The sequence below is a fragment of the Polypterus senegalus genome, chromosome 1, assembly GCF_016835505.1.
Source record: "Polypterus senegalus isolate Bchr_013 chromosome 1, ASM1683550v1, whole genome shotgun sequence".
Lineage (NCBI taxonomy): Eukaryota > Metazoa > Chordata > Cladistia > Polypteriformes > Polypteridae > Polypterus > Polypterus senegalus.
Genome location: NC_053154.1, coordinates 272824293 through 272851243, shown reverse-complemented (window position 1 = coordinate 272851243; position 26951 = coordinate 272824293). Strand labels below are relative to the sequence as shown.

Below are 26951 nucleotides of genomic sequence, written 5' to 3'. Positions count from 1 at the left end.
TTCTATACCATGTAATCTAACACTTTCTTCAGAGCATATTATGAAAATACTTTAACATTCTCCTTTTCACAGTTGATTGCTGTAAGAACTACATAGCTGTAACCTTGGGTTTTTGCGATATCCTTCCACATTCATTAAGATAGACACTCAGAATAAGCTACCAAGTAGTGTGGTAGACAGTAAGACGTTAGGGACTTTCAAAACTCGACTTGATGTTTTCTTGGAAGAAATAAGTGGATAAGACTGGTGAGCTTTGTTGGGCTAAATGGCCTGTTCTCGTCTAGAGTGTTCTAATGTTCTAAGTATGCCCAGTTAGAATAGCTACAGTATATTGTACAATACTGTAATTTTAATGTTGCTTCTTCTTAATCTGTATACAACCAATATCTTCACCATATGGAACTTGGAAAACACATCTGGAAACGTTTTTTAGCAAGTGAGAGAAACAGCAGCAGTTAAAGCTCTTAAAAACCATGCAGTATTATTTTGACTGATCAGTATTACAGTATATTTAAAATTCACCTTTTTCAAAAATATTGATGAAGTCATACTAATGACAGACATTACATATTTGATTTTGTACAGATTCACCTTTAAGCATTAATAAATTATTTTTGAAACTATCTTTATGTCATGCCTGTTGGCTTTATTTTAATTTCATAAAGTACCATACCAGGTCACTTGAATGGGCTCTTCAAGTGGTTTACATTAGTATGCAGCTTTTGTACGCTCTGGGAGAGTGCACACCAGTCCGCAAATGCACTTAAATGAGTTCAAGTCTCACTGCAGTGGGCACCTTTGCTATGAATCAAGTCTGACAGATGATCCTTTGTTTGCATTTGCAAAAACAAGACTATCTCAAGGTGGTCCCATACCAATACAACACTGCTGCTGACCCATCGGTTTTCACCACAAAATTTAGGAGTTGATTCATCGTTATGCATTTCTTTCCACCTTCCCCAAGTTATTAGAAAGACTCCATGACATCCATTACACAATGAAAGTTGTTTCAGTATCTTTTGATCCCTTTCATCAGTCTTCTGTTTATAGACCCAGTAGTTTACTGATACTGTTGACTTGATTTTTTTCTTTCTGGCCTAATTACACTCTTATCGGTGAAAAACCTCAAACAAACTGTTGTTCCTAATGCAGCTATGCTTACGTCTGATGCCCATTAATATGCTACAATATACAGTGGTGTGAAAAACTATTTGCCCCCTTCCTGATTTCTTATTCTTTTGCATGTTTGTCACACAAAATGTTTCTGATCATCAAACACATTTAACCATTAGTCAAATATAACACAAGTAAGCACAAAATGCAGTTTTTAAATGATGGTTTTTATTATTTAGGGAGAAAAAAAATCCAAACCTACATGACCCTGTGTGAAAAAGTAATTGCCCCCTTGTTAAAAAATAACCTAACTGTGGTGTATCACACCTGAGTTCAATTTCCGTAGCCACCCCCAGGCCTGATTACTGCCACACCTGTTTCAATCAAGAAATCACTTAAATAGGAGCTGCCTGACACAGAGAAGTAGACCAAAAGCACCTCAAAAGCTAGACATAATGCCAAGATCCAAAGAAATTCAGGAACAAATGAGAACAGAAGTAATTGAGATCTATCAGTCTGGTAAAGGTTATAAAGCCATTTCTAAAGCTTTGGGACTCCAGCGAACCACAGTGAGAGCCATTATCCACAAATGGCAAAAACATGGAACAGTGGTGAACCTTCCCAGGAGTGGCCGGCCGACCAAAATTACCCCAAGAGCGCAGAGACGACTCATCCGAGAGGTCACAAAAGACCCCAGGACAACGTCTAAAGAACTGCAGGCCTCACTTGCCTCAATTAAGGTCAGTGTTCACGACTCCACCATAAGAAAGAGACTGGGCAAAAACGGCCTGCATGGCAGATTTCCAAGACGCAAACCACTGTTAAGCAAAAAGAACATTAGGTCTCGTCTCAATTTTGCTAAGAAACATCTCAATGATTGCCAAGACTTTTGGAAAAATACCTTGTGGACTGATGAGACAAAAGTTGAACTTTTTGGAAGGCAAATGTCCCGTTACATCTGCCGTAAAAGGAACACAGCATTTCAGAAAAGAACATCATACCAACAGTAAAATATGGTGGTGGTAGTGTGATGGTCTGGGGTTGTTTTGCTGCTTCAGGACCTGGAAGGCTTGCTGTGATAGATGGAACCATGAATTCTACTGTCTACCAAAAATCCTGAAGGAGAATGTCCGCCATCTGTTTGTCAACTCAAGCTGAAGCGATCTTGGGTGCTGCAACAGGACAATGACCCAAAACACACCAGCAAATCCACCTCTGAATGGCTGAAGAAAACAAAATGAAGACTTTGGAGTGGCCTAGTCAAAGTCCTGACCTGAATCCAATTGAGATGCTATGGCATGACCTTAAAAAGGCGGTTCATGCTAGAAAACCCTCAAATAAAGCTGAATTACAACAATTCTGCAAAGATGAGTGGGCCCAAATTCCTCCAGAGCGCTGTAAAAGACTCATTGCAAGTTATCGCAAATGCTTGATTGCAGTTATTGCTGCTAAGGGTGGCACAACCAGCTATTAGGTTCAGGGGGAAATTACTTTTTCACACAGGGCCATGTAGGTTTGGATTTTTTCTCCCTGAATAATAAAACCATCATTTAAAAACTGCATTTTGTGCTTACTTGTGTTATATTTGACTAATGGTTAAATGTGTTTGATGATCAGAAACATTTTGTGTGACAAACATGCAAAAGAATAAGAAATCAGGAAGGAGGCAAATAGTTTTTCACACCACTGTATAACCCTGGGCTGGTTCATGTCTTGAATTCACTGAAAAGTTTCCAGATTCACAGGACCTAACCCAGGGAAAAAAAAAAAACTGTATACCAGAACACGAAAATATCTACAATCATTGCTCTTTGCAATGAAAAATGTATTAAAATTCCCTTAAATGTATTCTAATAGAAGGGCTTAGGAAATGTGAAGCACCTGTTCTTGTTGGTAAATTAAACAATAAAACAACAGAAGATACATTTTACAATAATTGATGATAACTGCATCTTGTAAACAGTCACCAGGTATAATTTAATAAGAGGTTGTGATAGCAAAACAGAAAAAGTAAAAAAGACATCACAGGCAAGACCAGCTGCACAAGACACGTTTAATAAATCTGCACAGAGGATTCAATGTTCAAAAACAGTGCATTGCAATGAGTCATGGTGGACTTCACAAATTATATGAAAGATAAATTAATTATGATGTGGATTGGTGGGACTGCAATAGTATGTTGTTTGCACAGGAATCCTAGTTTAGGGCCAGGCTTAACACTTTTTTATCCATATAGTCATATAATTACAGTATCTGTTAAAGGCTTGTATACTCACCCTGTGGAAGATGTATACAACAGAAGTTCACTTTACCATGCACGCACGCGCACTCTTACCATGTTGGCTCTACGGTAAACTACATACACTTTGGGCAAGTTACCTAGACAGGCAGCAGCACTCTGTGTGTATGGCAGAAGTACTAGACAGGTTATTGGTGATGTTTACAACTCCACTAAATCAGAAATTATATTTTAAGGTGCAGGAATTCAGCAGGGCTGAGCTTACAACAAATACAAGATGAATACATAATTATTCACAGAAGTAAATGTTACAAACATTGTCCAACATATACAATGTATACTTATTGAAATGTACGCTTGGGAAATTTTTTATTACATTTGTTTGGTCATAATTTGAGGATAAACAGTGTACCTGTATATGACAAGACTTGCTTTTTAGCGCTTTCACTGCCAGTGTTATACTATGTGTAACTCTAGACATTAATAATTCTGAATCATTCAATAGACATAACAGTGAGTGTAGATGCAGCAGACAGCAGTGGATAAAAGTAGCAGCTTTTACTAACAGCACATATTCAAGTTTGTGGTCCCTGTTGTAAATAGTGATTTGATGTTAAATTTATTAAATTAAGTTTTGGGAGAGGAAAAATTAAACCAATAACTGTAACACACAAGTCAGCCCAACAACCTGCATCCAGTTATTGATTCATTACAAAGCAGAGTTGCAACTCAGCACCTGTAAACGCCTGTTCCTATCATTTCTACTAGTAAACACTGTCCTTTATTTCTTGGCTTTGCCCTGAGCGGCCACTGCTTCCATTGCTTTACGCACTGTCTCCTCATCACCCAAGAACTGCATAGGCTTCACAGGCTTCAGGTTCTTGTCCAACTCGTACAAAACAGGAATTCCTGTTGGCAGGTTCAGCTCCATGATTGCTTCCTCGGACATTCCTGCCAATCAAAAAGAAAATAGTTTCCAGTTGATATTCCATTCATGAAAGATATTTAGTCCTTATTCTACATTTACTAAAATCACCACAAGAAATCAAAAATAAAAATTACCAAAACTGTAACAATAATTTTAATAAAAATATTAGCAGCACCAATTTAATTTAAGATTTTGCATCCACAGAAATCCTGTACTCTAATAAGGCTTATTTATTGTGTCATTTAATGAACAAAAAAATCAAAGTGTTAAATCACCGATCCACAAAACATTGCTGATTGCTTTTAAGCCAAGTTTATGAAGTATGTACCATTGTAAAATTGTGAGAAAGAATATACACATTTAATACATAAGAAATTTTGATGTGGGTCAGTGGCATAATTACATAAACAAAAAGAGCTAAAAAAAGTGATTGTCAGACCGAGTATCTGTCACTATTGTGGCTAGTTCTGTTATAGAGAGTACATCTTCGAGATCAGTACTTCAAACAGTATGCCACTGTGAGTAACACTGAAAATGATTAAATAACAAATGTAAATTTAATAGTGTGACTACAGTAAAGAAAGATAACACTAAACAGTACTCATGAATGTGTCCAGAGTGCAGTTTTATGAGCCGTTATTCTTAAAGTAATAAGGTAATCTTACCCTCTAGTCAGAGAAGAAAAAAAGAATAAAACAACTAATAATACTAATAAATAGTTCCCAATAAACTTCTCCTTCTTCTTCCAGCTGCTTCTGTTAGGGGTTGCCACAGCAGATCATCATCTTCCATATCTTTCTGTCCTCTGCATCTTGTTCTGTTACACCCATCACCTGCATGTCCTCTCTCACCACATCCATAAACCTTCTCTTAGAACTTCCTCTTTTTTTCTTCCCTGGCAGCTCTATCCTTAGCATCCTTCTCTCAATATACCCAGCATCTCCCCTCTGCACATGTTCAAACCAACGCAATGTCGCCTCGCTGACTTTGTCTCTCAACTGTCCAGCTTGAGCTGACTCTCTAATGTCCTCACTTCTAATCCTGTCCATCCTCATCACACCCAATGCAAATCTTAGCATCTTTAGCTCTGCCACCTCCAGCTCGGACTCCTGCTTTCTGGTCAGTGCCACCGTCTCTAACCCATATGAGATAGCTGGTCTCGCTACCATCCTGTAGACCTTCCCTTTAGCTCTTGCTGTTACCCGTCTGTCACAAACTACTCCTGACACTCTTCTCCACCCATTCCACCCTGCATGCACTCTCTTTTTCATGCCTCTTCCACAATCCCCATTACTCTGTACTGTTGATCCCAAATATTTAAACTCAATAGTTCCCAATAAACTAATAAATAAAAAACTAATAAATAATTCCCCAACAAAAGAGTATTTATCCAATCCTGAATAGTTATGTTTTCAAGTAACTGAATTTCTTCCACATTTACTTTTTAATGTTTGAAAACTGACTATACTGAGCAGTAATATATACTTACCCTCCAAGTGCTTGACAATGCCTCTCAGACTGTTTCCATGGGCAGCAATCAAGACACGCTTTCCCTCCTTGATCTGAGGTACAATTTCCTCATTCCAAAATGGAAGAGCACGGGCAATGGTATCTTTCAAACTCTCACAAGAAGGCAATTGGTCCTCTGTAAGGTCTGCATAACGTCGATCCTGGAAGAATAATCTTCATGTTAATTCAGTGGCTTTCAAACTCAGTCCTGGAAACCCCCTGTGGCTGCAGGTTTTATTCTCACCAACTTCTGTTTTTAATTTGGTTTCCAGCCGAATTAACAACAACAACAACATTTATTTATATAGCACATTTTCATACAAAAAAAATGTTATCTCAAAGTGCTTTACAAAATGAAGAATAAAAAAATAAAAGACACAATAAGAAAACAAAATAAGTCAACATTAATTAACATAGAATAAGTAAGGTCCGATGGCCAGGGTGGACAGAAAACACAAAACAAAAAAAAACTCCAGACAGCTGGAGAAAAAAAATAAAAATAAAAAATATAATAAGCAAGATATTATTTCCCAGTTTCTATGTTTTGGAGACAATGTGGAAATTATAAAACTAAGTTCGGTAATTTTTTAGTAGAACTTTCAAAGCACACTGAAAGTGTTACTTATTGATTTTTTTTTTTTTTTTATTGTTTTTTAAGGTTTTCATTTTCGTCATGATTTTCATTCTGTTCAGTTCAGGGGTCCAGATAGCAGGATTAATATGAAATCCAGTTAAAGTAATTTGGCATTCACAGAAATTGGGGGTAATTCGGTTCCGGAAAACCCACTTTTCTGGAACAGATTTAGGCAGAATTATGTGATCCGTGAAGCCAAAGATGTGGACAACTTACTAATCCTGCTTTTTGGAATAGGCTGCCTTATCCAGAAAGAAAGATCTGACAAAATTCAGCTCAGTTACATGGGCAAACAATACTTTCAAAATAGCCTGGAAAAGTAGCATGTTTAATGTGACGGTTTAATGCTTTGAGGTCACAATTATTAAGAAGCAGAGCATCCAGTCATAAGATCAAAGGCTGTACATGTTTGGTCAGAAATGCTGGTTTCCACTGCATTATTTAAGAAGCAGAAAAAGCTGACAAAATTTTGAAAATGTCTGCCCCTTTCTGAATGAATAATCAACAAAGAAGTATAGCTCCTTTGTAAGATTCTACTCAAAAAAAAAGTAATCAAAACATAATCAGATATTACGGCATGACCAGAGAAGTGTCTGCAAGAATGTTACTATTTTACATTCGAGGCTTTAACAATATATCTGAGCAGCTTTCTAAAACATGATATTTTCAGTGTCACACACATCGTGTTTGTGGAATTGATCTCACAATTATAAAAAATAATGGACATTTTCAGTCATTTTTATTGTAACTTTGAAGTGGTGTGAAATAAATAACCATTATCAATGAGAAATTCCACAGAATATTAGGTAGGGCAATCATATTTAAGCAGTTGTGGCATTTCTGATCGATAATAATTAATAATAAGACTTGTAGGGGGAATGACCTCCCCAGCTTCATCCCTCACTTACTAAAGAAATGCCTGTAAAGACAGCAAGTATCTGTTCCCAATATGCTTATTAATGCATTTTTCATTTGGGGTTCTGTAGTGGAATAAGACAACAATATCACTTCATCATTGTATTGTACAGTAGATCATATTGAAGATGGCTTTTATGAAAGAAGTGCAAGTATGAGTGTCAAATACTAAATAGAAATATCAATGTGTCCTCTTGTCCACTCTTAAAATAATGAGATTCTACATACATAAATAATTACGGCACAGATATTGAAGCCAAATATCCAGGGTCTCGCATTTGAACAGGGCAAGTTACCACCCAAAGTGGGTATTCTGAATCTTCTTTTGCAAATTTATACGTGAAAGTAATTAATCTTTGCTTTCATTTTTTTAGGCATGTATTTACTGGACAATACATGAACAGTGCAGGTAGGATAACATTCCACATCTTTCACAGTAACGACTAGAACAACTGTATGTATGCTGAACCCTTAATGTCAGGGGTCTTAAGAGTTTTTTGTTATCATTAATAATGCAAAAATGGAGCACAATGCTTACTTAAGGGCATGTAATGTTTAAAGTAGAGCAATATAGTCAGGGTATATTTTGTGCAATGCAATAATTTACCACACAAATTTTACACAGTTTATGCATTTATTCTTTCAGTGATATTCCTTCACGCTATCTCCCATTCCTAGGATCAGTCAATTCAGGATTGGGTGAGCCAATTGAAATCCAGTGTTCTGGATCCAGCTAATCCTCTGGCACCAAATCGCTCTATAGCAAGCCGGAATTCATTCTGAGATCCAGGATTATCTAATCTTCTTTCTGGCTCTCTTTCTGGAATAGAAACCTGCTTGTATACTAATGCAAATGCTAGCGGGTCTGATGCTGAAATAGCTGCAGCCTTTCTGCATTTAGTATTATCAGCATATGTTTTACGTGCAGCTGATAAAAGAAGGCACAAGAAAATGAGACTGTACAAAAGAGACTAAAATAAAATAGAAGTTACTAGACTGATCCTTGAGACATGCTCGTGAAGCATTTATGTGAAAATGAATCCCTCACAAAACCCATAAATCTATGATCAAAGGAAAACAAAAGATAAAGTGATCCATTAACTGTGTGAAAAGATTATGAAAAACTGAAAAATACAAGAACAGAAGTGAGTAAAGCAGCTTGAGTATGAATACAATGCCCACATAAATATGCTGTATAAAATAAAAACAAAATCTCTACAGAGACTATGAACAACATATTTATCTAAAAATAAAATAGCTAAATAAATACCAAAAGAAACAAGAGTACAAATGTTGACTAACTTACAGCAATGATCCGATGTTACTGGGGAGTCAGAATATCCATTATAAATGTAGACTTGACTTATCCACAGGCACAATGTCTGTGTATCTGTGTGTCCATCAAGTTGCTAACATTATGAAGAAAATTTGAAAAATAGGCAAAAACATGTAGAAGAAGGGTAAAAAAAAACAAATAAGGGACTAAAATAGAAAAAAATTGGTCTTGCTGGTATATTCTGTTATCCACTGTTGCTACTACGCTGCTGTTGCCGGCATGTAAGTTTCTTACACCCGCTCAGGCCAAATGAACGAGGTGTGCAGCTGCCATGCTACTGACTTATAACTTCGCATGGTGAGAAATAGATAAGTGAAAATAACAATAAATTAACATGCATATCAGGAAACAAAACCCCTGACAAAACTAGGCTAGTGTTGCTACACCAGACCAATGCAGTAGTGACCACCGCCGCACTTCCCTAGCAAAATACTTTGACTGTATGAGTGGTCAATTCGACAAGCGACATTGACAGGAAGCAGCAAAAACAGGTGACTCTTTTCAAAGAAAGGGATCAGGTGCATATTATTATACCTGGCCAAATGGACAACCCATTTACCAAATAAAAAACATGAGGTCTGCATTGATTACTTAGATTTCAACCTGTCTTGTGCAGGTAGCACAGCTAGCATTAAATTAAACCCACAGTCTAAACTGAAATCTAGAGCTTAAGATGCTCCAGGGTAACTCTGTAATAAAATAAATTCTGCAACACATGAAGATTATTTTTTAATAAACAGGAACATTTAGTTGTATTGCCAGTCTGCTATTTGCATTTAGCATCCATAACAAATTCCATGCAAAGTGGTTTGAGAAATGTATTGGAGTATGCATCTGTGCCAGAGTACTTGATGGCATGTTTCACCAAAGAATTAGTAGCATAACCAGACACCACACTTTGCTGGTAGAACAAATATGGAACACAGACAAGGAGATCCACTTTTCCTGGTTTACAAATGAAAATGTGTCTTCTTGTCTGCTGAATTTGGTTAGTGCAGTTTTTAAACATATGCTGAAAATGAAAGTGAACTAATTATCAATGGTTTTCACTAACAAAAGTGGTGTTCAAATTATTCCAACACTGCCAAAGTTAATCTTTGCATGAATGAATATAAGCCATCCTTCACATGTGAAACATCAATCATACAAAATTTGATACCCAACATTGTATTTTTGAATCATTAATAGTCAATAGCAATATTACAGCAAATCTACTGTGTGTATGTGTATATATATTATATATATATATATATAAATTCCACCTTGCTATTTTCCAATTTCTGAATTTGCACATTTTCTCTACGTTTTCTATATAGTCCGGCTTAATCCCACACATTTAAGATTGTAATGTTAGGTTGGCTGGCTGTTCTAAACCAGGGGTGTTAAACACGGATCCTGAAGGGCCACAATGGCTGCAGGATTTTATTTCAGCCTGTTTTATAATTACTAAAAATTACTGCTGCTAATGGAACAGGCATCTTTTACTTTAATTTTAAATCACTTATGTTTTAAGATTCAGAATGCTTAAATTGTTTCACTTTTTCATAACTATAACCCAAAAACAAAAATAAGTCAACAGATGATCAGGTAAATTGATTTCATTTGCATCATTGTGTTCCTCATACAATATATTTAAATAAAATGAACAAAAAAAATCTCAGAAATATAGATCTTCTCTCACCCACAAATTTTTGATGGTGCTCTCAGAACAAAGAAAGATAACTGTTTTGTTTGGTGGTAGAAGAGCGACTGACAAGCAATAAAATTAAACAAGGTATTTAATTAATATGACAATGTGGCTTCTAATTAAGTAATTAGCAATAACTGTGGCCCAGTCAGAATGAAAATATTACTCCTGCAGGACTCAGTGAGTTGGCTGGTCATTTGTTAACTCACTTTGCATCCATTGTTTGTTAGCTGGTTATGGAAATAAGAAACAATAAAAAGAGTTCTGAATATTAAAAAGTAAGTTATGTAAAACAAACACATAACTAGTCAGTTCCATTAGCAGTAGTAATTGGTTACTAATCAAGAAAATAGCTAGATTGAAAACTGAAGCCCTCCAGGATCCAAGTTTGATATCCTTGCTCCAGGGTGGGCAAGTGTGGATCTGTGTGTAACTGTATGATGTAATGTACTGGACTAAGGGGTTCAGAAAATGGATATATGTTAGCATGACAGAAAACCTTCTACAAAAAAGTTAATTGATGCTCTGGTCCAGGGACTACCTTCAGATCTATTGCAACTACTTGTAATTAGAACAAGAGAATATGATTGACTCGCAATCCCTATTTACAGTTGTGACCTTTAGTATAGAAGACTTTAGACTATAAAATATTGATTTTTTTTGTTTTGTTTGCCCTAGCAAATCAGTAAAGATTCCACACATACCTAACTAGTGGGGTGGTCAAGGTAAAACTATTCCTCTCCACTGCTTTCTAGTCAGATACCAGGTATTTTTAATTAGATTAACTTTCTCTGTTTTTTGGAATTTCACATAATCTGAGAAATTCCTGACAGTTTCAACAAAAATTCTGATTTACTTAGATGTCATGGTGAGCCTTCATATTTCACACAATTTTCCCAGACCTTAGAAAAAAATAAGTATCTGGGAAATGTGTTTGCTTTGCATGCTTTACACAGTAGCTTTTTTAACACTTTATTTATACATAAATTCAAGAAACTGACTGGTCAGCTATCCAGGGATTCTTAACTTTGTTTTTTTAAAACATGTACCTCCCACTTGTCAATAGTATATTCCTGGGACAGCCTGTATATGTGAAGGGGGCTTCGGATTATTTATGCTAAATATGTATGTGTTACTGAACGAAACAAGGGAAATAAGAATAAAGCAATCACATTTTACCAGCACCAGATAAACAAAATTGGTTTAAGTGTACAGATAAGCAGACAGTAGCGAATTAATCTCTAATATACTCAGTCCATGCTTTGAACGTGCTTATCCTGCTCAACGCAGCAGAGAGTTAAAGTAATGTGTGCAAGATAAGGAAAAAAAAAACACACCCTGGCTATAGTACTAATCATTTGATTGTAAATGAAGCCTAATCACACAACCACCATACAACATACGGCTTAAGTGATATATTTTGAAAATTGTAGCAGTCTCACCTTACTGATTTCGGCGTAGTAGTCATGGTCTGTATCCATGGGGGGAGGAGGAATATCATATGAACGCCTCCAGATCTTCACTTGTGCTTCACCATGCTTGGCAGCCGTTTCAGACTTGTTCAGACCAGTGAGTCCACCATAATGGCGCTCATTTAACCTCCATGTACGAATTACTGGTAACCACATCTGATCAATCTCTTCCATCACAATCCATAAGGTACGGATAGCTCTTTTGAGGACTGAGGTGTAACAGATGTCGAACTCATACCCAGCCTCTGTAATTAAAAAGGTAAAATCTGTCAACTACTTTCAGACCAAGACTTCAGACAAAATCATCAAGCAAAATTAACAAAAAACCTAATTCCTGAAGATGAAACAATACAACAATACAGTAGTGTTTACTCCACCGAGACATTTAAATCAAATAGTTATTCTTCAAAGAGGTCACACAAAACTCACATTTTAGCTTGGTCATTTTCTTAGAATGTCAGTATCCAACTTAAACGAATGCACTTATTAGTTCCTAAATTATGACTCATTTTACAATAGTACAGTGGGAACTGTATTACTAGTGTCTGAATTGCAACTTTGGACTCTGCTCACCCCAGTCCTTACATGAAAAAGGAGAAAAGGACCTGAAGCTGCTTAGATTCATTGTACTTATCACAGAATATTTTTATATTATGGACAGGGCTGTATATTTGTCTGCCTTATGCCTCACTGATTCAGAAAGTTTTTTATTTCTTTTTAGTTTCCTTTTTTGTTCAGACTCAAGTGTGAGGTCTGTGTAATATGTATTTACTTACTTATCTACCTATTTATGCAATTTATTTATTTAAAGAGCTTCTGTAAAAAAGCCAAATTTTCCCATGGGGGCAAATAAAGTTCTGTCTATACACCAGAATTAAAAAGAAATAGGAATTTAGAGGATATGCTGGACACTGCTCCATTGTGTATTTTTGATTTAAGCCTCTCATCAGTCTGAATAATCAATCTGCATGCAAATCAACTTTAGAGTGTATATAGACCTATTTCAAACTAAGAAAACTAGGAAGTGTGAGCCATTGGCTAAGACAGTGGCCTGTAGCCAAGGAGAATGCAGGTTCGTTCCTAGCTACTGGCTCACTGGGTGTGCTTACACTATGTTGGACCTGCATCCACATCACATGCTTCTGAAACAAGAAGGTACATTTACATTGTAGTCTTAAGGCTCGTCCACTAGAGCAAACCTCATGACTGTATACTTAGAATGCTGCACATTCACTTTAGTAATTTGATCTGAAAGGCTGCTGCAAAACACACCACTAAATGGTTCAAAAAACTTAATTCTAACACTGTCTAACTCCCAAAATATGTGACTCACATTTAACTGGGTATAAGCCCAACACTTCCAAAAATGTGTGTTAAAAAGTCACTAATATACCAGCTTTGATTGATAGTGTGTGAGCACTTGCTTTATGATATGACTTTGCCTCAGTTATGAACATGAGCCTTTCACTGAACGATCCTTCAGCAGAGTTAAAAGATTTTTCTTCTTCTCTAGTGTTTGTTTAGGATTTTGGCTGCAGGTGTTTACTCATAACATGTACGAGGACATACAGTATAGACAGATTGTTTAATACACAACATGTGGCAGAGATATGAAGTGTAGTCCATCCATCCATTATCCAAGCCGCTATATCCTAACTACAGGATCACATGGAGGAATAACTAAGAGGTACAGGAAGTAGTACATTCACACTGTCAGTGAAGATCAAAATGAGACTAACAGACTGATCCACGTTCAAACTTACTCACAAAAAATAAGGATTTTTGATTTATATCACACAAACATACACACTGATCAAACTTATATCAAACCCTACTAGTAGTGTGGTGCAAATTCAATTTTGTGCATTGTTTAGATAAACTTTATTAGCTTTGTTACTCTCTCAAATTATTTATGGTAATTTGCATTACATGTCAATAAAACATGCATGAAAATTGTATAAAAACCAAACAAGCACAGCAGGCCCTGATGGCTACCCTGCAGAATTTTACAAGAAATTCTCCGCTCAGCTAGCTCCCCTCCTATTAGCAACATTTACAGAAGCCAGAGATAGCCAATCTCTTCCTCAAACCTTTCGCCAAGCACTAATCACTGTTTTTCCAAAACAAAATAAGGACCTATTACAATGTGCATCATACAGACCAATTTCACTTCTGAATAACGACGTTAAAATACTCTCTAAAATCATAGCCAGAAGGATGGAGAAAGTGCTCCCCTCGGTAATATCACAAGACCAAACTGGATTTATTAGGGGCCGACACTTATCGTCAAATCTTCGACGCCTGTTTAATGTAATATACTCACCAACTAAATCAAACACCCCAGAAATATTATTATCATTGGATGCAGAAAAAGCATTTGACATGATTGAATGGAAATACCTTTTTACTACATTGGAGAAGTTTGGGTTTGGCCCGAACATTTGTGCATGGATTAAATTACTGTACACTAACCCAGAAGCTTCAGTTTGCATCAACAACATTTGCTCAGACTACTTTAAACTAGAGCGTGGCACAGACAAGGATGCCCTTGTCACCACTGCTGTTTGCGATTGCCATTGAACCACTGGCAATACATTGTCGAAATACTGATCAGATAAAGGGGATTAGCAGAGAAGGACTGGAACAGAAAATCTCATTATATGCAGATGATATGGTACTGTATATATCGGACCCAGAAAATTCTGTGCCTGCAGTCTTAACAGCACTCACAGAATTTCAAAAGATCTCTGGTCTCAGAATTAATCTGAATAAAAGTGTACTCTTTCCAGTGAATTCTCAAGCATATAATATTAGATTAGATACCCTACCTTTTATCATTGCAGAACAGTTTAAATACCTCGGGGTAAACATCACAAGTAAACATAAAGCTCTTTATCAACAAAATTTACGCGTCTGCATGGAAAAAATTAAACAAGACTTGCATAGATGGTCAACCCTTCATCTCACACTAGCTGGAAGAATTAACACTGTTAAGATGAATATTCTTCCTAAGCTCCTTTTTTATTTCAAAACATCCCAATATACATTAATAAATCATTCTTTAAGCAATTAGATTCAACAATAACCTCATTTATTTGGAATTCAAAACATCCACGCATCAAAACAGCGACCCTACAAAGACAAAAGGCAGAAGGCGGCATGGCTCTACCTAACTTCCAGTTTTATTACTGGGCAGCAAATATACAGGCGATAAGAACCTGGACACAAATAGAAGAACATACACAGGCTTGGACCGCAATAGAAGTAAAATCCTGCAGTACTTCTTTGTATTCCTTGCTCTGTGCTCCAATAAACACACGTTATCGGCAATATACAAATAACCCAATTGTGCTCCACTCACTTAGAATCTGGAACCAATGTAGAAAGCATTTTAAGACGGAGAAGCTTCTATCTGTGGCACCTCTGCAAGAGAACCACCTCTTTCAACCTTCACAAACATATGCAGTTTTTAATATCTGGAAAAATTTGGAATTAACTTGCTTAGAGATCTTTATATAGACAACTTCTTTGCATCCTATGAACAATTACATTCCAAATTTAACATTCCAGCTGCACATTTCTTTCACTATCTTCAAATCAGGAACTTTGTTAAACAGAACCTTCCAGATTTTCCTCATCTTGCACCCTTATCCATGCTGGAAAAAATATTGCTCAATCTTAAGACTCCATATCTACAATATATAAAATCATTTTACAATCCCTCCCTTTCAAAGATCCAAGAGGACACTGGGAAAAAGATCTCTCAATTAATATATCAGAAAAGGAGTGGAAAGTAGCAATGCAGAGAATTCACTCGAGCTCCATATGCAAAAGCATACAATTATACAACTCAAAATTATATATCGAGCACATCTGTCTCGACTAAAACTCTCCAAAATGTTTCCAGGGCATGATCCAACTTATGAACGTTGCAACCAAGTTCCAGCCTCACTGGGTCACATGTTCTGGGCCTGCACCAAATTAACATTATTCTGGACAAAAATTTTTAATTACCTCTCAGACAGCCTTGGACTCAAAATCCCTCCTAACCCATTAACAGCTATGTTTGGGGTTCTTCCAGATGGGTTTAAAGTGGAGAAAGACAAACAAATTGTGATTGCATCCACTACACTCTTGGCACGCAGACTTATTCTGATAAACTGGAAGAACCCAAACTCTCCTCTTTTAAGTCAGTGGGAAACTGATGTGTTATACTATTTGAAATTGGAAAAAATCAAATACTCAGTTAGAGGATCCGTACAGACTTTTTTCAAAACATGGCAGGATCTAATTAGTAATATTTTAAAATAAGTTCATGAAGCACAGAGAATTTATTAATTTAGGTATGTTTACAAGCCTTAAATTTTACGCCGTTTAGCTTGCTCTCTCTCTCTCAGGGGTGGGGATCGATCTGTTCTTCACTCAATTTTTCTATTTGTAAAAACTTGATTGCTTTGTATGGATTCCAATAAAATTAATTAAAAAAAAAACTAAAAAAAAAAACAAGCAATTAGTTCCACTGCTTAAAGTCAATTCCTGACTTATAACAAATGGAGCTAGCTTGCAGTTAGCTTCTAGACTCATGCAACCCTAAAAATGACTAAACAAGCTAGAAAATAGGATATAATTGTCTCCTTACAGTTTAAAGGAAAGAAATGTACCTTTCCAAAAATACAACTGTAATTTATTAAACATTTATAATAGTTGGTTATATTTTTTTCAGTAGTTAATACATTGTTATTATTAATACATCCTTTATTATTTGAATTACTGTACAACACACATATGATCTTGAGTCACAATTTTTTCCATCAGAAGTGAGAATGCCAATGCTGGCACTAGGTCTAGTACAATTCTGAAGAGTCAGACATGTGTAAAATCTGAGGACACTCTATAAAGCTCTGTCTGCTTGATCCTGCTGACTCATATATAGTTGCAATGCATGAATTGACTCTTTGTGGCAGCACGTAGTTCACATACACCGGAAATCTGCATTCAAGCATGAGGGGAGGGACATATGAGAAAAGAAGGCAGGGCACATTCTAGCTACATAGCAAGAGGGCTATGATATTTAATATACATTAAATAAGTACATAATTAGTGATTAATTGGTTTTAAAAAATATAGTTCAACCTATGTAATCCAAGACTGCAGCATTTAAAGTTCAATATGAATTACAATTTTAAGCTCAGTTATGTTTCCCCGTATACTAAACTGAATAAATTAATGAGTAAACTAACTGTGGTTAAAAATATTCAAAGGCGTAGTAAGTTGCACATTACGAGACCATTTATGATTCAATCTAAGAACAAATCCAAGATGGCCCTTTTAATCCTTGACAGACATCTTGATCAGTTAGATGGAAAAATGGATATTGCAGCTATCATGTCAGTGTCCCAGTCCCCTTTGTTATTGCTGAATACAATGGATGCAAGATGATTTTACATAGATCATCTTGCAGATTTGCAATGCATAAACACAGATTATGAATAAACCTACATAACGGGCTGCATCAACTGGGCTTAAGGGGCCTAGGTATACATTTTTTCTTGTGTTTCTTCACATAAAACCACAAGATCTCGTTAGCATTTCAGTGTTTGCCCACCCACATCAATCAATTTCGATCTGATCTATTTTTTTGTAGTGAACATTGCCACAGACCGAATGGTGGGAGCAGGAGGAGAAAGTGAGTCAGAGTGAAAAGAGAGATGGACTTTTTTAAAACTGTAGTTTAATCATTTCTCATCCTATGACTCACAGGTGTATGGCAATGTGTAAGAAGTTTCAAGTAAGCAACAGCTACATGAGAAACACTGGCATTGTATTAAAAGGAAAGAAGGGGGGCCGCAGGAAAGGGTACAATCGTTAATTTTAAATATGGCTCGGTGGCACTCAGAGGTCGGAGCCCAGCATTCAACTCGCTATAAGCATCAACTGCCACTGATCAGTACAGTTATTTAAAAACACCATATGAGAAAATTAAAGACTCGGTCATATTAACCACGTTTCAATCATTTTGGGTTGCTAGTGTCATTTTAAAACTAAAGAATCGATCCTGTTTTCTAAACCGCACTTTAGGAAGCTTGCATGCTTCTGGGAAAAAACGAAATGATAATCACCTTTTTGTCCGACAAAATCCTTCTAGTCTATAATAATGAAACCTTAAGTTGTTTAATGTATACATTTTTTTAACGATTTTACTTTCTTAATGTACACCAAAAGAATTAAAGGTTCGGGGTTTGCGCCATTACGAAAGACATTATAAACACGTATGCCCCATTTATGATATACGAAAACGCACAGATTCACCGGTTAATATATGACAAGCCGTGCAGTGACACTGCTCTGATAAGGCGACACTGCAGATAACACACTGCCGCGGGCGGTGGGATGCAAGTGCCCTTAGAACAAACGAACCACAAGGCCAGTCGCTCCCCATCCGCTTCCTTCTGAAGCAAAGCTGAAGGGCAAACCTTTAAGCGCTTCTCCTCCCTTCTTTGCCTCCTGGCAACCGGTGTCACTCAAATCCGCGTCGAACCAGCCGCAGAAGCGATTCTCCTGGTTCCAGTTGCTCTCTCCATGGCGAATCAGCACCAGTTTATACGCAGCCATTATGGGAGTTTAATTTGGAAATCCAAAGCTGTCGATCTAGGTGATATATTCGCGCAGACTGTCGACAGACACCGGATGGATGTGACACAAGCTCTCGCCGCTCACCGTGGATGCAGAACTGACTAACTGCAGTCTTCCTGCAGTGGAGGAAAAAAGAAAAACCAACCCTGCGCTGCTACGTCAACGTACCGTCAGTGTGCACTATACAATGTGACCTTCAACTGTCGTAATTACGCAGCTAAATTTACACGGTGCTAACACGCACCCTCTAGGCAACATGGCGGAAACTTGACATGCACAGCATTGCGGATCATTGTTTGATTTTGAACATTAATATGATTTTTCTTTGACGTGGATCAGTAAGCTAGACAGAGGTGTAGTACACGAATTAATTAGTATCAATTAGTGCTTGGATGAGGGGAAACAACAGTGCGTCTTTAGAGGCAACAGCTGCCGTATATCCTGTTCACAACAGAATGCTTTAATTAATTTACTTCGTGCCTTTTGTAGTGCACGAGTAAACAGAAGTGAAGATGTAGGTTACGGTAGATTTGTTGTAGTAAATACATGTTTAACAGAACGCAGAAATGGAAAGCATAACGAAAAAGTAAGGAGTTGGGAATAAAGTTCAAGTTATGTGCCAAGTTAAGTGTGTATCCTGCAGAAAAATCCTTACTTGTGTGTGTTCTACAGACTAGTGGTAGTACACAGTGCCAACACCTGGCCTAAAAACACAATTAATTTAACATACATTCAGTACAACACATATAGCCAAGCTGGTGTAAGTAAAAATGTGATTGTGCAGGATGGATGATTTCTTTAGTAATACCATTTGCCTTTCCAAGGCAGGATATGCTTTACAGAGTATGTCCTAACACAGTATGAAGGCAGCTGTGTGCCAGTCTTTTTCTGTGTTGTCTTCACCACCTTCTTAGGTAAGCTTATCAGTCCAGAGCTGGATGGGTGCTACACCATGATGATATGCAACTAGTGAGGGATCGATCACACTCTTCAGTTATAGCTGGTTAGTATAGATGGAGAAATCTGGACTTTCTTTAGACACCTATGGATGTCAAAGCTTTGTTGAGCCTTCTTGACTTTAGCCAAGATGTGTTGTGCCCACTTCATGTCTCCTTTGATGCTGCTGTAAGAAGTTTAATTGTGCCCTCACTCTCTTCCAATGCAGCAATCTACGTCCTGCTCCCTGAAGCCTATGAACAGCTACTTGCTTTCATTGAAGACTAGGGTAACATTATGTGACAGAAGTGAAATCATTGATCACGGGTACAAAATTAACAAAACACTTATTGGGAGCAGTTCTTTCTGAAAGTTAGATAGTTATATAGCTCAACCCTTCAGTCAGCACTAGATAAAACAGCTGCTTTAAAACATAAAGAGGTTTCCTTTAAGTGTTCAGCTCCACAGTACTCAGAATTAATCATCTATGAATGTAGCTGGCCGACATCTTTGAGAGAATGTCGTGCAAGATTGGCCTCACTGTGCATGTCCGGGCTTTCTCTGACTATGAGGGATGTACAAACTGCAGCCAAGTGCATGCTTTATGGCAGAATAATAGAAAGTAGCAATGATAAACCAAAGGTTTTGTTCTCTGTAATAAGTACTTCAACCTGCATCTGGCCCAATTACCTCCTCTCCTAAAGTCTGTAAAGAATTCCTCTACTTTTTCCGTAATAAAATTAAAAATCGAAATAATCCAACAAGCATAAATCCATTATCCATGTATGTCTTTCCCTGTCTTTCTGCTCCATCCAGCTCCTTTTCTAAATTTTCACCAGTCACATCTGCATTTGGATCCCATCCCATGCACATTTCTTAAATCCTGCCTTCATGCCATAATCCCGACCGTTGTAACAATATATTTCCTGACACTGGCTTTGTGCCATCCACTTTTAAAATCATTTCTGTAACCAGAGTGTTAAAAAAGTCTGATCTTGATGCAGACAATCTTAACAATTTTTGGCCTATTTCTCACTTACTTTTTCTGTCAAAAGTTCTTGAGCGTGTTGTAGTTCCTAATTCACCACTTGTAATAAATTGATGGAACCCTTTCAGCCCGTTTTCAGAGCACATCACAGCTGTGAAACTGCCCTGCTTCAGGTAACCAAATATTTGCTTATAGCAGCAGACTTTCTGGGCAAATCAGCATATTAATTCTGTTAGACCTCAGTGCAGCATTTGACATCGTCAGATATGACATTCTACTGTCCATTATTATTACTATTATTATTATTAGTAGTAGTAGTAGTAGTATTAAAGTTGTTGTCCTGTATTAATAATCCTATTTTCAATTCAAATTCCATTACTACCAGAAGGAATCTTCCTCCATTGAGCAAAATTGAAAATGGCTCCAAATGCATTGCATGATGGCTGACCTTGCACTCTGACCTCCAAAGGTCATGTGAAAAGATAATTTCCCCTTGGGGATTAATACGGTATATCAATTCAAATAAAAAAATATTGCACCACTGTTTGAAAGTTTCAAAATCAATCCATTTTGTAATCTATTTTTTCCACTTCAGTGTGACAGGATGCAGAAGCATATCCCATCAGCACTGTGTGTTAAATAGGGAACAATTCTGATTAGGATACGTCCATTTCAAGTCAAAAACTGCCAAGTTTATTAACACTGTCTCATTGAGAAACTACAGTCTAATGGATTTTTCATTGTTTTTGTATACTAACACAGATTAGAATCATCAGTTAACCTAACCTGCATATCTTTTGAATCATCTAAAAAAAGTCACATGGACATTATAGTGCCTTATAAAAGCTGGCAAGCCACAAGGGATGAGAAGTATATTTTTGTAAGGAATGAAGGTCTTTCTTTCAGAGAAACCAAGAACTGTGTACAAAAGGAACAGGTAGGAGTCTGATAGCATGTGAATCTTTTCACCACTTGAGTTGGAATCTGCTGTCAATTAAAGCAGTTTTAACCATATAATCTAAAATGGTATTAAAAATATATTTTATGTACACTACCAGTATACATAATTATATTTTATTACCAGTAATTTTTGACTAATTTTTATAAAAATATGTAATAAAGTTGTAATGACAAACTGATGAACTAAATTTTAAAAATGCTACAGCTTTCAAACAGTTAACAAAGTCTATGAGCATGTGTACATTTTCTTTCTTGTAAGACTATGAGTACAGTATTGATTCTCTGTGTGCTGTCTATGTGTAATCCGGACCTTGCCTTTCAGTTTATGTAGGGAAGTTTTATTGAGCTGTCTAAGGGGTGATCAAATGCTCCCCCCATTTCCATATATGTGGCTGTATCCTTTCAGGGGCGGCTCTAGGCTCGTGGTGGCCCTGGGCAGAGAAAGAATCGGTGGCCCCTTCGCCCGCCAATATCAATATGGTATCTTATGCATGGCGGATGGCCGTTGCAGACACTGCATAGCCGCCTCGTGCTCATGACACAAGCGTTTAACTTATGATAAAGTTTAGGATTGCGCCTTCCTTTAACACAATGAAATTCTCCTGAGTCGCCTTTCTCTTTCATTTCGAATAACCAGATTTGTGTATTTGAAATCTCTTCATTTTGCTTAGAATGGGTATGCAAATGTCTTGTGTCCCCTATCTGACCAGATATTCACTATGACTATTGCGCTAACACTAATACTTTATTAAAACTAGGTGAAACATTAACTTGTAAGATGACTCACCCACTTGCGCTAGCTTCACTTCAGCTGTCACCTGTGTCATTATTTTCTCTGTTTTACAGTATATTCATTATACTGTATATTGGTGTGGGATTTGGCGGCCCTGTGCAGGTGCACAGTTTGCACATGCCTGATCCTTTGACACTCCTTCAGTTTGGGATTTGCATCCTAACACCTTTCTTATGTACAGTTGGTCTCTTACTCCCCTTCCCATATTCACTTTTCCTTTGCTGTTTCCTGTCAAATGCAAGAATCTAGCAGCTAGATTGTCCCAGTACACTGTTTGGTAGGTTTCCTATAAACAGTCTTTAGTGTTTTATCTGAACTTTCTTAATCTGTTTGTATTTTCACTCAGACTGCTTTGTCTCTACACAAGTGTTCATTCATTATGTTTTTACCCTTTTCCTGTTTTTTGAATGCAAAGTACGACTCAAGCACAAAATCTTCCACAAGTCTTGGTCAAAGTGCAACAAGCAGAATATCAATAATAATGAACCTAGTCCTGTTGTTGTTTAATGTTTATAAACTGGGTTTAAGGTTAATTTCATGTTTGATTGCTTCTTAAGACAGGAGTAGCTGTATTCAGTGCAACAACATCAAACTGTTATTGTCAAGTTTAAAGACACAAAAATTGTAATAACAGCAGTCTTAGAAAGTACACTCCTTTTAACTAATGCATTTCAGTAAATTTGAAATAATAGCAACTATATGTTACAGCAGATTTGACCATAAAATCTCTAGGTTTACTGTAAATTACACTAGGTGTTTTATTTTTTTTCAGAAAAAATTGGATAATTGGGATGGTATGGAAAATGCAATTCAAAAAAAAAAAAGCAGCAATTCTTAAATTTAATTTTCACTTTAATTTCATTGCAGACAGTATGAACCCACAATATTTCATGTTTTGTCTGATCAACTTCATTTAATTTGTTAATATATATCCATTACTGTATTTCAGTCTTGCAACACATTCCAAGACAAGCTTGGGGCAGTAAAGCATTCACCACTTTGTAATGTTGCCATTCCTTCTCACAACACTTAAAAGACATTTTGGCATGTCCTGCAGGTCTGAAGTGCAGGAATGGATGTATATTTACAAATGAAATGATGTTGACCAGTCAAAATATGAAATATATTGGCTTCACACAGTCTGCAATGAAATAAAACTCAAAGTAAATTTAAGAATCACTGCATTTTCTTATTTGTATTTTTCATACAGTTCAAACTTTTTCAGATTTGGGATTGTATTTATTAAACACTACTGCCAGAGTTATCATAGTTACTTTGAGGTTTGGATGGAAAGTACTACCTCATAAGCCTGGAGGTGTAATGCAAAACATGAAGTAACTAATGAATGACTAATGCTTAACAAGATTTCAACACACTTTCAAAGTCACAATTACTTATCACTCACATTTACTTAAATAAAAAACACAAAGTGTATACTGAATTTCAAATTAGTACATTAAGTAAGCTCAATTTCTATCAGTTCCTTTTACGGCCTTCTCATAAATGCAATATTATGTACATAACAATATAATAAATAGCATAACATTATCTGTAAATAATGTTCCACTGTTTGACTGGCATGCACCCACACCCCTAAGGATTCATAAGTTGTTGTAGTTGGTAATTTTAAATTAGCCCTGTATGTTTCTAGGTGGACCCTGAGATGAATTGATGTCTTGTGCAATGCTGTTTTCTGCCTTACACCTGGTTCTGCCAGGACAGCTTTAGGACAGTCCCCCTGAATTAATGAAAATGGTTATGAAAATGTTATATTATGTCATGCTGATTTGTGCATAATTTGTTTTTAAATCAATGAAGAAGTTGTCAGGGTGCCGTGTAATAGATGGTTATACTGTGTTCATTCCAATTAATTTTAATTAAGATGCTGCTGGAATTAGTCTATCTTCAAGTAACTCATCCCTGTCTAAAAGTGTCACCTGATCAATGTTATGTTTCAGCCAAGGTCTGTCCCCTGGCTTTTGTTTAAATTCCCTTTTTTATGTATTTTTTTTGTTTATTTTTGATTATTTTGTTTATGTCAATATTGTTATTTATATTTATTATTTATGTAACAATGTATTTATCAGTTTTGTGTACGTAGCTTCTGTGTACCTCAGCTTTCTTACAATGTTCCATAATTTTTGTGAGTCGTTCCCCAAGAGCCGTCTGTCTATCATTGAATAGGGACTGCTCAGGGCCTAGGGGAAACGAGCAGACCATTGTGGTTCATTGAATACAATTTGTGGTGCTGGTGAGTTTTGCTTTAATGTGTGATTGAATTAATTGCATTCCTGGATTTTGTTTGACCTGTTTTTGACTATTCTTTTGAATTCTGCGTTGGGATTTGTTTGCAACTGTATTGTCTATTACAGACAACACTTTCTGTGCCTTTTGTACTCTTCGGAGATGCCTTTATTTCAGAGCAGTTTTGAAAAATAAATCTTATTTATAAGGATTGTTTGTCCTTTTTGCTTCAAGATGAATTTTAATTGGTCCTTCCTCTTGTAGGATTAATTGTTTTAGTTTTTGAGACAGTTAACTACAGTATAGAGGCTAGTATCCCATTCTGATGGCCTGCTTTCTAGCTACCTTGAGAGGTCTCATTGATATTTTATTAAAAAGTACTCCTCAATTCATGACAACCACAGTCAGAGCTGTATTGTCCACATAAAGAAATTTTGATATAATAGTCAATTTCCTAAGAGTGACTGACCTGACAAAATCTCTATAGATCTACAGGCCTGTTTCACTTGCTTTAACGTGAGTATTTAAGACACCATCAATAAAGCAATAAGCAACAATCAATAAGGTGATCCAGGGAGGAGCACAAAGATGACAGCTTCCACTCACTGATAAGAATGTCATTGCTCACCTTTACTTTTGATTCCACCTGGATGGCTTTTTGGCCACCAGACTAACTGCCACATTTGAAAATACTTCACGTTATCAAAAACACACCATCCACACCATGAATCATGGTGGTGGCAGTATTATAGGGATGGTTCTCTGCAGCATGTCCTGGAAGGCATGTGATGGACTGAGAGTAAAATGAATGCAGCAAAACACAGGAAAATCCTGTCGGCAAACCTGATGTACTCTTCAAGAAACCTGTACCTTGGGAGAAGATTTGTTTTCCAGCAAGACACGGCCCCAACCATAAAGCCAAAAGTATTCAAGAATGAATCACAAACAACAATGTTAATGTCCATGAGTGGCCAAGTCAAAGTCTACATGTCAATCCAATTTAGAATTTGTGGCTGGACTTTTCACTCATGATGCCCATGCAATCAGAGAGAGCTTGAGCAATTGGAATTGCAGAAAAATGGAAATGTACAGATGTGCAAGCCTGATAGAGACCTACGCACACAGACGCAAGGCTGCCAAAGGTGTATCGACTAAATAGTGACTTAATGGCAATAAATACTTATGCAATCAGTTTTTTGTGTTTTACGTTTGTAATTGATTTAGATAATTTTTCTGAGATCTGTATATAATCCAGACCTTGGCCAAAAAATCAACAAACAAATTAAATCCACTGTGATTCAAAGTTGTATAACAATAAAACAGGAAAAGGCAGTGAACAATTTTTATAGGCACTATACATAACCTGATTATAAAGTGTTATTATTTAATTTACAATATTCAGTATATATTATTTGTACTTATTATTTTACATTGTTTGTTTTTTTACCATGCATTTTTGCTTTTTTATTTTCATTATTATGCTGTGTCACTCTGTAAGAAAAGTATTCCTTGGGATTTTCTAAGGGAAACACCGAGAAAGTTCTTCGTTTTCAGAGATTTCTAGTAAAGTGGCATGAAACTCAAAGTTCAAGGCTGATCAGCTACATAACCAAAACAATATAAAGTTATAAAGACCATTGTCATATCCCCTCAATCACTGAACCTGCACAACCCTATGACTTCTGAATTGTGGACCTCCAAACTTCTTCATGCTCCGGAAGCATCTGCAGAACATAATAGTGAGGTCATATCAGCTGATAGAGAAAGACAGTGTGAGTGTCGTTACCGCTGCATCTGCATTCATTCTCCCAAATTCCAGCAGGGTTTTCCCAGCAGAGCCTGGCATGATTTGTACAATTAATTTTTGTTTAGTAGAAGGTAAATACAAAATTATAGGTTTTGTTGTGTTTGGGTTTTGTTGTTGTTATTGTTTTATCACTGTTATGTTTTTAATGCAGAACTGTGTTTCCATAGGACATCATTGAACCTGGTCCATTCATGGCTTTTTGCCACTTTGTATCTGAAGAAAAAAATAACTGCGTTTCACAGAACTTCATCTTATTATTCAAGCATGGTGGTACTGATGTCATTGTTTGGGAATTCTTTGGTGCCTCAGGACCTGGGTAGTTTTCTTGGAGGAACCATGAGTCACGCACTGTATCAGTGGATTATTCAACATTGCCATTTAACCCAACATGCTTATCTTTTGGGTAATCTGTGAGAGAAAAAACAGACACAAGGAAAAAAGTGTCAAGGAGAAAGTGTCAGCTTCACACAGACAGTAAGTGGGATCTGATGAATGTCCCCTGCAATTATGAGAAAGCAGCACTATGCTCTGTGCTACAGTGCCACCCATGTACTAATTCAAAATTCCATTCATTTCCTGAACTCATTTATTCTAATGTAAGGTATCAGTGTTGAGTTGTTAATATTCACCATAATTTTGTTCTGAAACTTTAATAAATTACAATATTATTTTAAAAAGTTGTTTACGGAATTAATTAAAATGACAAAGTTTTTGGGACTATTAGGTGAATTGTTGAAAATTAAAACCAAACATTTGA

General features: G+C 36.6%; 1 protein-coding gene across 1 annotated transcript; it reads right to left on the bottom strand.

Annotated features, from left to right (window-relative positions):
• Positions 1–3142: 3142 nt before the first annotated feature.
• On the bottom strand, positions 3143–18612 carry pgam1b (phosphoglycerate mutase 1b). Its single transcript, XM_039774309.1, has 4 exons — positions 18307–18612; positions 11804–12078; positions 5770–5950; positions 3143–4303 (listed from the first exon to the last, which is right to left on the bottom strand). The coding sequence occupies exons 1-4, from the start codon at positions 18443–18445 to the stop codon at positions 4134–4136; spliced, it is 765 nt and encodes a 254-aa protein (XP_039630243.1). The 5' UTR covers positions 18446–18612; the 3' UTR covers positions 3143–4133.
• Between the last annotated feature and the right edge of the window lie 8339 nt (positions 18613–26951).